Source organism: Monodelphis domestica, chromosome 4 (assembly GCF_027887165.1).
Source record: "Monodelphis domestica isolate mMonDom1 chromosome 4, mMonDom1.pri, whole genome shotgun sequence".
NCBI classification, from domain to species: Eukaryota; Metazoa; Chordata; class Mammalia; order Didelphimorphia; family Didelphidae; genus Monodelphis; species Monodelphis domestica.
The window spans coordinates 114,638,846-114,654,352 of record NC_077230.1 but is presented as its reverse complement, the minus strand read 5'-3'; the positions used below and the strand labels follow the sequence as shown (position 1 = coordinate 114,654,352).

The following is a 15,507-nucleotide window of genomic DNA, read 5'->3' as shown; positions in this document are numbered from 1 at the left end:
GAAAAAGAATCATAAAAATAGAGCCAGAAAGATAGAAAAGGATTTTGTTATTTTCTCTATTTATATGTAGCACACTCCCTAATAATAAAAAAATGCCTTTAATTTCACAAACCAGTTACATACTATCATTTTCTTTGATCCTTATTGCAACCACAGATAATATATTATTTATACCATTTTATACATAAGTAAATGATGACTCCCTGAGTTAAATGACTTGCTCAGAGTCACACATTATGATGGGGAAATCGAATTAGAGTCTAATAATTATGATATCTAATTTGATATCCTTTTCAACATACAAAGAACTGGTCAGATTAATCAAGTAATTTTATTTGAGCATTAGATTCTATATTCTCAATATAATTAATGGGAGACTCCTTACTATATATAAGACATAGTGGGACATTTGAAGAAATAGAATCAAAGAATTTGAGAAATAAAGAGACCTTAGACAATAGCTAGTATATGGCTCCCTCATTTTTCTTGTGGGGAAACTAAGTTTATAGAATTTGTGATTTGCACAAAGATATACAATAAATTAGTGAAAACACTGAGGTTAAATTTAGGTCTCTCAATATTCAATCTAGTATTCTTTTTAATAATCAAGAGAGGGCCAAATCCAGCAACAATTCCCATCCTCCATTTGAATAATTTTTTTTTTTTACTTCAGAATCTCTACCATAACTTTATAAAAATTTCCAACATGTAACATATGACTTATTTCAGTTCCAACTGATTTTATATATACTAAATATGTATTATATTTCTGATAAAAAATGCTCAGGAGAAAATAAGCAGTCAAAATGCAGAGCAAAAGGAATTTCAAGAGACAAGGATGAATTACAAACCGGCTAATCAGTCCTTAAATGAACACAGAAAAACGAACATAATCTACAGTCAGAAGGGATATCAAAGGCCTTCTCAGATCAGAGGGTCATAAAAGAATTGTTCTAAAGCTGGAAGACACCACAGAACCTTCTTGGGCCACATTGTCATTTTGCATATAACAACTCTGAGGTAAAAGAAAAAAAAAGCAAAATGACATGTCCAATATCACAGAGGTATAAATAGAAGTAGAATACTATGAAAAATTAGTAATTATTCAGGATAAATAGCAATTTTTTATTAGTAGAGAAGATACTTTTGGTAGGAGGAGGGGATAGTAATACTTCTTTACTTCCATATCCAGGCCTAGATATATTGTCTTCACTACTCATCAAGAACTTAAAAGGCTTGTGACAAGGAAATCACTTTTAAAAGACTGATATATATTAATTTAAGGTCGCCAAGGAATTCAGCTATGTAATTCCTAAATGAAAACTCAAGTCAGCCTTTTATAGAGTTTAATTACAGACAGGAGGAAGAAAATAATTAGAGATAGAAAGAGAGAGGGAGAGAGAAAGGGGAGAGAAGGGAATAGGGCTTAAATACCCCTTCTGTTTAGGCTGGGCCAAAAGGCCCAAGCCCTTAGATAGCTGGGGCAAAGAAAGAGATCAGTCCCTATTACTCACGTGACCAAAATGGAGAAACAGTCTCAGAGGCCCCACCTTCAGCTTCCTTCAGAGCAAGCTTCTCAGAGCACCTCTCCAAACACTCAGCACCAAAACTCTCCAACCAACCCACCCCTCAGTCCTCAGACCCCTCTATCTTTAAGGAAACCATCCAAGTTCCCTCCCCTCAGTTCTCACATCTACCAATCACTGTCCCTGACTTCCCTGTGCCAATGGTGGCTCTAGCTTAACCCAGGACTGCCCAGAGGTCTGTGGCTTTGCACATGTCTGTTGAAGGTCATATTCTCAAATACTTAAATCTTGATCCTTTGCTACAGCCCTTCCTAAATCCTGTTACCCTGAGTAGGGTAGAGATTGGAATAATTAAATTTTGATCTATGCTGCAGCCCTTCCTAAATCCTGTTAGGACTGAGTGGGGTGGAAATTGTATTTTCCAAGACCTGATTCTGTCATTCCAAGTATCTCTATTGTATCAATTCTAAAATCAATCATGACTCAAAGAAATTCCTGTTCTATGCTTAAGCATAAGTCAAAGTCCTTTCCATTGTTCAGCAAAAGGTTTCTGTCCTAAAGTAATCTTAAGAAGGGAGGAGGAGGAACCTCCCATGCCAATGGGGTTCACATTCCAATAGACTATCAGTAAGAAATTTTCCAAGTATGATATTTCCCAATGGTGAAATTTCCAACATTTATAAGTCTAAGAAATTTTAAGGTTTACAGGCTCCACAGCCCCTTTTTTCCCCCATATAAAATGTACAAGTATGGTGTGTGTGCTTGTGTGTGCACATTTATGTTTCAGAGTATATAGATACTAAGTCTGTTAGAGAAGAGGACAGAGGAATGAGAAGGATCAGAGGAGAAAAGCTCTAAATGAGTAGGAAGCAGGCAATGAGAGAGGAGGAAAAAGTTTTTCTTCTAGGAAAGGGTCAGAAGGTATAAGGTACAAGGAAACAGAAGAACATAAATGGGTAAGTCACTTAAGCGTTCTGAGTCTTAGTTTCTACATCTTTAAAAATTAAATTTAAAAATTAAAAAAAATATTCCCCCTACCTATATATATATATATATATATATATATATATATATATATATATATATATATATATAACAGGTATGTTGTGAGGATCAAATAAGTCCATTCAGATGAAGCATTTTGTTTTTGTCTCTTTTTTTAAACTTTTACCTTCTGTCTTTGAATCAATACTAAATATTCCATAGATTCCAATACGTCTCAAGGCAGAGAAGGGATAAGGACTAGGCAATTGGAATTAAGTGACTTGCTTATTAGTGGATTAAGTGATTACTCCAATTAGTGGATTAAAGATGACTCCAATTAAATAACATACAACTAAGAAGAGTCTGGGACCAAATTTGAACCCAGGATCTTCCATCTCCCAGCCTGGCTCTCTACCCATTTAGCCACTAGCTTCTGCCAGATAAAGTATCTTCCAACCATAAAGAAAAGTAAAAATATGCTATAAATATCAAAGTTGAAATATCTTTGAAATAATGATGGAGTTCATGCTAATTGGGTCACATTCAAAGAATTGGTTGATGCCTTACAGTGACTCCATTCTGAGGAAACAAGCTTTAGTATTAGAGAATATAGTAACACACTAGCTAGTATAGTAAGTAATTAAGGCAAGGTAAGGAGGTGTGGTAAGTCAAGGTAGAGACTGAGAGAGAATAAAGGAAGAGGTAAGAGAGTAAAAGGTAAGAGTAAGAGCGACTAGAGGTTTTCAGGAATGCTTTTGATCTTGCTTAGTTACTAAGAATGGAGTCATTAGTTTGGACCCTTGTTGCCCCTTGTCTCCAGGGACCTGATGTCACTTTATCCATGGTCCACTTTAGTCTGTGGCTTTATCCAGGGTTCACTGTGCCCACTGCAGGGAGCAAACAGAAATATAAATGAGATGCTGAAAGCCATGTTAAACACCCAATGGAAGCCTGAGATCAGATTTTATTCTTTTCTGTACAGACTCTAGAAAGGCAGTGAGTATGGAAACTGAGCATGGTTTGAACCTAGTTCTGTGCGCCTAAGAAACCGAACCACCTATATTTATTGTTCAGAGACCCAAACCAAAGACGAAGGTTATATCTAAATATCAATGTGAGGAATTTTCTTATAAAAAGCAACTCATATATATTATATGAAAGGTTGCCCCATTCTAATCAACTAGTTATTGTGCACAGTTACTTGCGTCAATTGGACATAGGATATTTGGGTCCTTGTTTTGGCTCTGCCACTGACTAGTTGTTTAACCTCAGGGAAATACTTAACCTCTCTATGCTTCAAATGCTTCATCAGAAAAAGACTGATGGTCTCCAAGGTCATTTTAGCTCACAGATTCTGTGTTTCTTGGACAGGATGAACAATTGTAATTTCTATGCTTTAAGTAGGTGCAAGCAAAGAGAGGAAATAGGGATTGGAAAGACACAGACAAAGGAATCCTGGTCATTCTTGACAGTTCTTAATGAAAAGGTTTTAAAAAATGAATTGGGAAAACAATGTAAGGCAACACAGATTATTCGACAAATTAGTTACATAGCCCACTAATTGTCTATATTAATGTGGTGGTTTTTAGAGTTTACCAATATTTTTTTTTCCATAATGATTCTGTAACCTAGTTGGTTCTGGTATATTCTCCATTTGGCACAGAGAACTGAGTCTCAGAGATGTTAAGTGATTTTTTTTTCCCTCGACCATCTTATTAATGGGCATTGGTCAATGATGCAAACAAGAAGATCTCTTTAGGAAGTCATTGTTCACAGTTTGGCAGAGTAAAAGAGCACTGGAGTTAGAAATAGGATAACGTCTGAGTTCTTATATTGTCTTTGCAAATAGCTAGATATATATGATCTGAGGAGGTAGGAAGGGAAAACAGGACTCTAAAGGCCTCATTTTTAATGCATAAAATGAAACAGTTAGGCTAAGGTTGTAATCACTCTCATATAGTGGAAAGGATCCTGGATTTAGACAGACGATTCTGATTTGTGACCTCAGGTTTCTATTCTTCACTTTCTTCATCTCTCAAGTGAATTAACTATTCTTCAGTAAATTGGCTTCTATGTTTCCTTCTAACTTTAAATCTATGATTTTGTAAAACTACAATTATACAATCCCTAAATTTATTGGATTTAGAGTTGGAAGAGAACTAATAGATCTAATCCAATTCTCCTACTTAAAAAATGAAAAAAAAAATTACTTAGGCCCAGAACTCTGAAGCAATTTGTAAGTCACCTACATTGCAAATAACAAAGGCAGAATTAAAATTTGTCTTTTTAAACTTTTTTTCTTTTAATCTATAGTTTATATTTATTGACAAAATACAAGTTCAATACCCACCGCTCAACTTTAAATTAATTTTGTGTCCAAAATACCATACTAATCCTGAAGCTCAATTCAATAGACATTTAATTATCAACAATGTGCAGTATATTAGCGCATCTCCTCAGAGTTTCTTCAAGCCCAACCTTGATGATTTTAAGAGGAAGAGATAGCTGTGTGCCGAAAACTATTAATGGGGAGAGGACTAATATGAACTGAGACTTATAGATTACTTGATTTTATGTATTTTTGTAGCATGGGAAAGTATGCATTCTGAGAAGAATGTTAAAGATTCTGAGGGGGGAAAGAGAGATCTAGGTGTAGTTAGAGGATAAAAATAAACCATTCTAGTTATTTTTTTTTGGAAAAATTTATTTAATTAGTCAATTTAGAACATTATTCCTTAGTTAAAAAAATCATATTCTTTTCCCCCCTCCCACACCCTTTCCTGTAGCTGAGGGGAATTCCACTGAGTTTTACATGTGTCCTTGATCAGAACCTATTTCCATGTTGTTGGTGTTTGCATTAGGATGATCATTTAGAGTCTATATTCCCAATCATATCCCCTCAACCCATGTATTCAAGCAGTTGTTTTTCTTCGGTGTTTCTACTCACCCAGTTCTTCCTCTGAATGTGGATAATGTTTTTTTCTCGTAGATTCCTCCTAGTTGTTCAGGATCACTGCATTCCCACTAATGGAGAAGTCCATTACATTCGATTGTACCACAGTGTATCAGTCTCTGTGTACAATGTTCTCCTGGTTCTGCTCCTCTCGCTCTGCATCACTTCCTGGAGGTCGTTCCAGTCTCCATGGAATTCCTCCACTTTATTATTCCTTTGAGCACAATAGTATTCTATCACCAACATGTACCACAGTTTGTTCAGCCATTCTCCAATTGATGGGCATCCCCTCGTTTTCCAATTTTTGGCCATCACAAAGAGCGCAGCTATGAATATTCTTGTAGAGGTCTTTTTCCTTATTACCTCTTTGGGGTACAAACCCAGCAGTACTATGGCTGGATCAAAGGGCATTCTTTTAGCGCCCTTTGGGCATAGTTCCAAATTGCCCTCCAGAATGGTTGGATCACTTCACAACTGGACCAGCAATGAATTCATGTCCCAACTTTGCCACATCCCCTCCAGCATTCATTACTTTCCTTTGCTGTCATGTTAGCCAATCTGATGGGTGTGAGGTGATACCTCAGAGTTGTTTTGATTAAACCATTCTAGTTATGGTGGATGGCCCACATAAGGAAATAATCTATGTTAAAGCAAGAAAAGTCATTGAAAATATTATGGAGAACCTTTAGTGTCAGGCTAAAAGGTATGTGTTTTATCATATAGTCCTGAGAGCTTTTAAGGCTTTTAGAAGGAGAGCTGGCATAATAAAAACAAAGAAAAAAATCTCTAAGCCATCTAAATTCACCCACATGCCAAAAGTATTATTTTAAACCAATCAGTCCATAGTATTTATTGAATACTGCTGTGAACCCAGATATATGCTTAATGCTCTGATGAATAATAATGATTTTCAACTCTTTATATTTAGGGAACATATTATATTTTACAAAGAAGTTTTGTCACATCTCTGAAACATAAGTAGTGTAAATATTAATCTCCCCATTTTCCAGCTGAGTATATTGAAACTCAGGGAGATTATTGTCTTGCCTTAGGCATGCAACTGTTAAATGGCAGAGTTAGGGTTTCTACCAACATTTTTTGACTACAAATATTATACTTTTATTTTCACTACAAATCACACGTGGCCTCCACCTTTTAAGAGATTTTTGTCTAGATATAGCTAAGGAAACAAGAACATAAGATATGGAAAAAATTGAAGTTGAAGATAATAATAATGAACATGATATTCAAATGGTATAATAACTCCAAGACCAATGAAATGAAAGTACTATTGTGTTTCCTAGCAAAGCAACAGGAGATATCTAATTGGCTACAGTGGAATAATCTCTGTTTTAGAATTCAGAAGATATAGTATGAAGGTCCTACTTTGCCTTTTAACTACATCTGACCTATTCAAGTCACTTCATATATATATATATATGTATATATATATATATATACATGTTTTTACTTCATTTGATAAGGAAAAATTAGCATGATGATCTCTGGTGACCTAGAATTCAGAAAAAAATATTATTTAAGAGAACTAAACATTGAAAGATGAGCAGAATTTGACTAGGATAAGATAGGGAAGAAAATCAGTTGAGAAAGGAACATGCATATATGTGTACAAATGGGGATGGCTTTCTCAAAAGAAATAAAACTTGCCTAAATAAGCAAGACCACAGGTTTTTATGCCCCTGGGATATCATATTTTTTTGTCAAAAAGCACAGCCACCAAAACCAGTGGAATATTATACACATTAAGAGCAATAATGTATGATAATCAACTGTGAATGACTTAAGTATTATTATCAATGCAAGAATCCAAGACAACTCCAAGGGAAAAAGGCTATATATTGCCTTAGTAGGAACCAATGGAGTCTGAATACAATATGAGGCATACCATTGTTCTATCTCCTTCATGAATGTTTCTAGAGTCTAAGTGATAGTGTCTTCTCTAACAATATGGAAATCATAGAAACACATATTGCATGATAGCAGATATACAACCTATATCATGTTACCTGTCATTTTGGGGAACAGAGAGAGTTAGGAGGAAGAAAACATGGATCATGAAATCTCAGAAAAAGATTATTAAAAGTATAATCTGGAAAAAGAAAAGAAAAGAAGAGGGGAAAATGGCATAGCCTCTATTAAGTAAGCCTCCTTCAAATCCTTAGCTGGAAATGATTCTCATTGTGCTGCACATTAATTATAAAGTGAGCAGGTCTAGAAGGACAGAGAGAGAGGAAGGGAGAAATGAGAAGCAAGGGAAAATTTTGTTCTGCTCTCTCTTTAATGCTAATCCTGTACAGCATCTTCCTGAGAAAACTTCATTTGTGTGCTTGTTTCTAGCATTCATAGCAATAAATGTGGTGAGAAAATCTCTGTGGGGAAATAAATACCTATCAAATATTTTATAGAATTTACCAGGGAAAAAGGCTGCCTAGAAACACTCTTGTTTATATACAGGAAAGAAAGGGGATATTTTATCTATACTTGGGCAAAATTAGCTAGATCTTTCTATTAAATTTCCTCTGACAAAGAATCCCAGAGGGGTCTGGGAACTCTTTTTTTTTTTCCTAAGGCATTTTTAGCCTGAGGTCTTCAATACCCTTTATCTATTAATTTACTCATTAAATTTTGCTTTCTATACTACTACAGGTGGACCAGCATCCTATATACAGATATAACTTCTCCTCAGAAGTTGACTTCCGGGCTGTAAGGTCCCTCACATTGGGTAAGGTCACAGGTAGGTGACTATTGTGCTGGTCCATTTTTAAATGGCATGGTTCCATAATCTTTGAGGTATATTGTTGGTTACTTGGTTTAATTTCTGAAACTTTTTGTTTCTATGAAAGTTGACTATTAATGTGCAGAAAATATTGTTTTCTCTAATTGAACCATTCTTATACAAAAGATATAGAAGATACAGCCGCCTAAGTGATTTGATTTAAGGAGAATCGAAGGACCTTCCCTTTCTTCAAAATTATGTTCCTTCTAGGACTCCTTAAGACTCATATCATTCCCCCTTCACCCTTTTAGGTTAAGTGATTCAAATAAAAATGAAGATGTTCTATGAGAAGTCTGGATACTATTATATTTCTCCAGATTTTTTGGAAAGAATGTCTGCTTTTCATTTCCTTGGGGTCTTGAAATGACTTGGTGGAGAGAGTGGAATTATTTACAGTGGGGATCCTTAAGTCAAATAGGGAAAGAGATACCACTTTCTTTCACAATGAAAATCGAGTCAATTAATTACAAAAATAAGAAGTAACATTCATTACGTTAGTAACTGATTTCATAATGACCCATTTCTGGATTTAGGTCCTACTGGTATTACCAGTATGAAGCTAGGTGACATAGTTGATAGAGAAGTAGACCTGCAACAAAGAAGATCTGAATTTTACTCCTTCCTCAGACATTTACTAGCTCTATAACTTTGGGAAAGTTAATCTCTTTGGACCTCAGGTTCCTTATCTGAAAAGACAGAAAGATAAAGTGAGGAAGATGTGGTTGGACTAATTCTAGTTTACTTGTGGGGAGCCCTAAATAAATCTGTTACTAACCATTAACACCATCATTGCACCTTAATTTATCAGATTTTGTCAGAATATGCTGATGAAAATAAAGCCTAAGGAGATAAGAGTTGAGAAAAGTAAGTTTTGATTGAGTAGGCAGTGTTGAAAGAGAAAAAAAGAGAAGAAATGGGTAGGAATTTGGAATTTGGCAAATGTCAACAGAATCCTAATGTGAGGAACTTTGGATAGAAAAGGGAATAGAATGGAAGTAAGGGGACATTAAGAAGGGGACTTCAGGAAAGAGGAACAGGCTATTAAATAAGGAAATAAAAATCTCTGGAGGTTTTTAATGGACCAAATTTATTATAATTTCTACACAAGGAAAATATTCTCAGGAGGTAAGAGAGAGAAAAACGAAGTGCAAGATCTAAAAATGTTACTATCACAGAGAAGAGCTTTTAAAAGTAGACATTTTCTGAAATAATTGCAAATTTTAAAATCTCCTACAATATAGGAGGTATACATAACAGCTATCTGGTTTCTGAAGCAGAAATGAAATTGTATTTCATTTGGTGTAATATCCACCCCAAATATTTATTGAACCCCTTTCTACTGTCCATTTTGTTGGGCCAAAGATCATACCTATAATTAATACCATTTTTACATCATACCTATAATTAATACTATTTTTATATTTGGTTGGCTATTGGCCCAGGCAGCAGGAAACATTTACTTGGCCCAGAAAACTCACAAATGTAATTGGCAGATTTGGCTCTTAAGCTTGCACAAAATCTAATCAATCTAATTATTACAGTATAACTTGCGAATAAGTTTGACCTTTTGGAATGAAGTGTTTCTACTTGTAGGAATAGGGGTTATATAGATTTCCTTTTCTTATTTTTTGTGTAATATCATTAGTACTTTTTCTTTTGTGTTTTTTTTACCGTTGCTCTTTCATTATAATCTCACAATAGATGCCTCTCTCAGAACAAAAACAAACAACCAAAAAAACCAAAACATTACACAAAGCAAACTATCTCAGTGAACAATGAATGCAGCATTATGTACATATAGTCTACCACCTGGCTTCCTCCCCACCTCTTGCCTATGATTATTATATCATTGTTACCTTTTCAAACATCATGAAAATCAGTAAAGCTTATTTTACAGACTACATTAAAATAACTCCATATAGTCTTAGATCAGATGCCAGCTGACAACTTCAAATAGAGCAAAACAAAATGGTGTATATGCCCTTTAAAGCAGTCATTTTACTGACTACTAGCGGTTTATATGCTTTAGATTTTACTCAAAATATTCTTAAACTTCAGTTTTATAATGGTTTTCATAGCCTATAAATATAGGAAACCATCTTATGAGGGTGATTTTTAAATAATGTCCGAAAGACACAATGAATGAAGAGTGTAATCCTAATGATTCTCTTTCCATCCTCTTCTCGCAAGGTCTTGATGACTTTCACACACACACACACACACACACACACACACACACACACACACATATACACAATAGTCCTTCCCCAACAAATATATGGTAATGCATAAAATTAAATATATGCAGTATCATGTACAATAAAAACTAAATGGATACTGAATCAGAGTCTCAAAAATGTTTTTTAATCTCAGAGGCTATCTGGTATAACCTATGTCTGATTTCCTTCTATAATCCACCCCAAATTGGATATTTGTGAGGTAGGAACCTATTGCCTTCCAAGGAGGATAGCACAGTTTAAAAAAAAAAAAAAACATCTATTTCCCCTTACATCCAAGATAAAACTTTGCATGGCCTCTAGTTAACCTTTGTCCACTTGCCCACTCTTCAAAGTATGGAAACAAATTTAGTTGTGTAATGCTGAATACATCTTTGAAAGCAAAATTCCCAAAATGTTTGATCTGTGGAATATGAATGAATTAGTTGTACTACCCCAAGGTATTGACTTTGAAGGAAAGCAATCATGCTTGTTAAAAATATTAAAGAAAAAACAATCCAATTGTATACTAATGAATAAGATCACAAAACTACCATCTTCTTCCTCCTCAAATGATTTCTACTTCCAGCATATAATTGTTTCATTCTGAATCTAAAAGGCTCTTAATTATCATTTGTTTGTATGAGTAACACATTCTGTTTCAAATTCATTAACCACATCTGACCTCCATCATCATGAAATGAATGTTATATTTTGAAATAGTCTTAACTAGATGACTTCAATAATATTCCCCATTTCCCAAAGATACACATCTCACTGTTGCCACTTTGGAACTCTCCAGAAATGAATACCAACTAGATTATATAGTATGTTGTGGTTGCCACTTTTTCTCCTAATCAATACAATGAATTGTCTTTTTTTCCCCATTGGAAAGTTCAATAGTTTCTTCTTATACAATATGATGTGTTCTACCTCCTGATTGATAAGGTGATTTCATTAAAGTTTAAATGAATCATTTTTATGATGGAGATAGATGATTGTGAAATATTATTTGTGAGTTAGCAAAGTTCAAGGTTTTTTGTTAGAAAGGGAAAGCAACCAACTGTCCAAAAGTTATTCATTTTGAGGAATGGATAGAGTAATGAACCTGGAGAGAGGAAGACTCATCTTTCTGAGATCAAACATGGACTAAGAAACATATTAGTGGTCCTAGGAAATATGTGTGGTCCTGGGAAAGTCATTTAACCCTGTTCACCTCAGTGTCCTCTTCTGTATAATGAGCTCAAGAAGGTAATAGTTTTCTTTACTTGGAACTGTGACTAGGGCCCCTGCTCACATTTTTAAAAATTTGCATTTGTTTTTTTCCTACACTTACATATAAAAACAATTCCTAGCATTTTAAAAAGAATTCTGAATCTCTAATTCACTCTTTCTTACCATCTATCCCCTAAGCTGGTAAGCAGTCTCATATAGGTTTTACATGGGCAATCATATAAAACATTTTTCCACATTAACAATTTTTGTAGAAGGAAACTAACAAAAAAATTAAGAAAGAATTGAAAAAGTTTGTTTTGGTCTGGATTCAGACTCAATAAATTCCTTCTCTGGAAGCAGATAGGATTTTTTTTATCATGAGTCCTTTGGGATTATTTTGGATATTGCTAAATTGTTGTTCCTACTTTAGTATAACTGCCTCAGTCTATTACTTTCTCCTGGCTCTGCTTGCTTTCTCTCTTTCAATTAGTGTAAGTCTTTCATTTTTTTCTGAGCTCCTCCAACTTGTATTTCCTTACAACACTGTAGTAATCCTATTAAAATCATACACTAATGCTTATATTGCCATTTCAAAATGGATGGGTATTCCATCACTTTATAATTTTTGCCCTTTCAAAAAAAGAGCTACTTTAAATATTTCTGTACATGTAAGTCTTTCCCCTTTTTATTTTTCATCACTTTTAGTATTTTGGGGTCCTTTGGGCAGAGGTTCTGGTGTCTCTTCAGAATGGTTGAATCACTTTACAACTCAATTTTCCCATATCACCTCCAAGTTTTGTTACTTTCTTTTTCTGTCATAATAAGAAATCTGATAGATATTGGGTAGGCCATCAGAGTTGTTTTTATTTGTATTTCTCTAATTGATAATAATATAGATTTTTTTTTGCATGACTACACAAACCTTTAATTACTTTGAGAACTGCCTGTCATTTCCTGTGATTACTTATAAATTAGTCAATGACATATTCTTATACACTCATTTCTTGATGTATTTATTCTTTATTATTCTTTATGAAAGAGACTTGTAAAAAATTTGCACAAGTATGATTGCTGTATATTACTTTCCATCCTATTTTCCTCTATTTAGTTTCTGATCATCTCCAATTTGCTCTTTTTTCTAAAAGCCTTAGTCCCTTTCTCTTATCCCCTTCCCTTCCTACTTTCCTGTTGGGTAAGATATATTTCTACACCCAATTGATTGTGTATGTTCTCTCAATTCTGATGAGAATAAAGTAAAATGCACCCCTTCTCATCTATCCCATTGTCCTCATCCATACCACTATTATCTGAGATCATTTACCCTGTTCTTTTTTCCCCTTCTATCTCTTCCCAAAGCATTCCTCTTTTTAATCCTTTAATTATATGTTAGATCTCATCCCATCATATTTTACTCATACTCTTGTCCTTTTTCTGTTTTTTAAATGATTTCTGACTACCCTAATAATGTTAAAATTCTTAACAGTTACAAGAATCATCTTCCCATGTAGGTAGGTAAAAGTTTAATTTTATTGAGTGTCTTTTAATTTCCCTTTCTTGTTTACATTTTAATGCTTCTCTTGAGCCTTGTATTTTAAAGTCATATTTTTCTATTAGTTCAGATATTTTCATTAGGACTGTTTGAAAATCCTCTATTTCATTGAATACACATTTTCCCCTAAAGAGTTATGTTCGGTATTGTTGGATAAGTGATTCTTGGTTAAAGTCCTAGGTCCTTTGCCCTCTGGAATATTGATATTTTAGGCTCCCTGATCCTTTAATGTAGAAGCTTTTAAATCTTATCTTATCCTGATTCAAGTTCCATTATTTTTTTTGGCTTCTTGTAGTATTTTCCCCTTGACCTTGTAGTTCTGGAATTTGGCTATAATATTCCTGGGAGTTCAACTTTTGGAATCTCTTTCAGAGGTGATTGGCTGATTTTTTTTTATTTTATCATCTGGTTATAAAATGCCATGGCTGTTTTCCCTGTTAATTTCTTAAAATATGATATCTAAATTCTTTTTGTTGATCATAGTAGTCTGACAATTCATACATCATCTTTCTTGGGTTTCTTGTCTAGGTCAGTCATATTTCCAAAATTGTATGTCACAGTTTCTTCTATTTTTTTTTTTATTCTTTTGGCTTTGACTGTTTTTTTGATGTCTCATGGAGTTAACTCCCACCTGCCAAGTTCTAATTCTTATGGCATGATTTTCTTGAGTGAGCTTTTGTACCTCCTTTTCCATTTGACCAATTCTACTTTTTAAGAAGTCTTTTCCTTAGTGAATTGCTATACTTCTTTTCCCATATAACCAATTCTGCCCTTTAAGAGTTTTTTCTCTTAAATGCATTTTTATATATCTTTTTCCACTTGACAAATTCTGCTTTTTGAGTTCTTCTCTTCAGTATTTGTTGTGCCTCTTTACTGAGCTGGTCTCTTTATTCATGATTTTCCTGTATTAATCTTGTTTTTTTTCCCAATTTTCTTCTAACTTTATTGCTTGATTTTTTAAAATTCTTTTTGATCACATCCATTAATTCTTTTTGCATTTTACATCAATTCACATTTTTCTTGGAGACTTTGGATTCATCAGTATTGACATTTTTGTCTTCTGAGTTTGTGTTTTGATATTCCCTGTCACTAAAATAACTTTCTTTATTGAGTTTCCTTTTTTGTTGTTTGCTCATATTTTAGCTTTTCTTTTCTTTTAATTAAATAAAAAAAACCCTGTTAATGTTGAGTTCTGTACTTGACATGAAAGGAACACTTCCAAACTTCAGGTTTCTTGAATAGCTGCCTTCTTAGCTAGTTCTAAGGATCTGTAAGTTTTTAATTCTTCCAAGGTGGTATGATATATGGAGATGTGTTTAATATTTTCTCACCCTATGTTCTGGTCTGTGAATAACTACAAACATTCTTTTCTGCCTTCGAACTATGACCTGTCCCTTAGTCCCCTGTGTCCACAAGCAATGATATGTATTAGTGCTCTTCCTCACCCAAGACTGCACCCTCACACTGCAATCTGGTTCCATGTATGAGAAATGCACAATAGTCTTGTACCCAAAGCCAGCAAGGGAAAATGGTAATCTTCTGAGCAATTGTCCAACCTCCTTCTCCTCTTACCATATGTAGCTAAGAGCTCCAGAAGCCTTTGCTGCTGATTCAGCTATGCCAAAGGCCTTTTGCCATACTCAGGCCTGCCTTGGCATGCTGCTTTGTGTTCAACTTCAACCCTGGAGCTCTCGATCTTTTTTTCTGGTCTTCTAAGTTGTCTTGGGCTGAAAACATATTGCTTCCCATCCTTTGTGGTTATCCTGTTTCAGAATTCAATTTAAGGCATTATATCATACTTTTAAGAGGGTAATTTGGTAGAAATTGGAATCTGTGTATCTTCTCTGCTATCTTGGCTCCATCCAGCCCTTGCTCAGTTGTGACTGACATCTGGACCTCCTCTGGTTCCTGGTACTGTGTAAGGACATAGAATTGCCAATAAGCACCAGCTGTACACTGTGAAAGCAAAGGGTTCCCTCTTTCTGACCAGTTGTCTGACCAGCTTAATATCTCTTGTTTGAGAGCTCCTGAAGTTGTTACTGCTATTGCCACCATTCTTGCCACACAGTCCTACTTTGTAGGTGAACTTTGGCGAAACCTATATTTCAGTGTCACAGACTTCTATCAACCTCTTCAATTTTCTTAGGCTGGAAAAATGTCTCAGCTTGACTTTTTCATATCTCTGTCATTTAAGAATTTGAGCTGAGGTGTTATTTAAAGTTGTTTGGGTGGGAATTTTAGGAGAGTTTAGCCGAGGGACTGCCCCC

The 15,507-nt window shown here is 34.6% G+C and overlaps 1 protein-coding gene across 2 annotated transcripts in view; it reads left to right on the top strand.

The window, feature by feature from the left end:
* CNTNAP5 (contactin associated protein family member 5) overlaps window positions 1-15,507 on the top strand; it is a 908,736-nt gene that overhangs the window by 850,440 nt on the left and 42,789 nt on the right. For both annotated transcript variants that reach the window (XM_056793728.1, XM_056793729.1), the window contains exon 21: window positions 8,131-8,218. In XM_056793728.1, coding sequence (XP_056649706.1) covers window positions 8,131-8,218 — 88 coding nt within the window. The remainder of the gene's footprint in view (window positions 1-8,130; window positions 8,219-15,507) is intronic.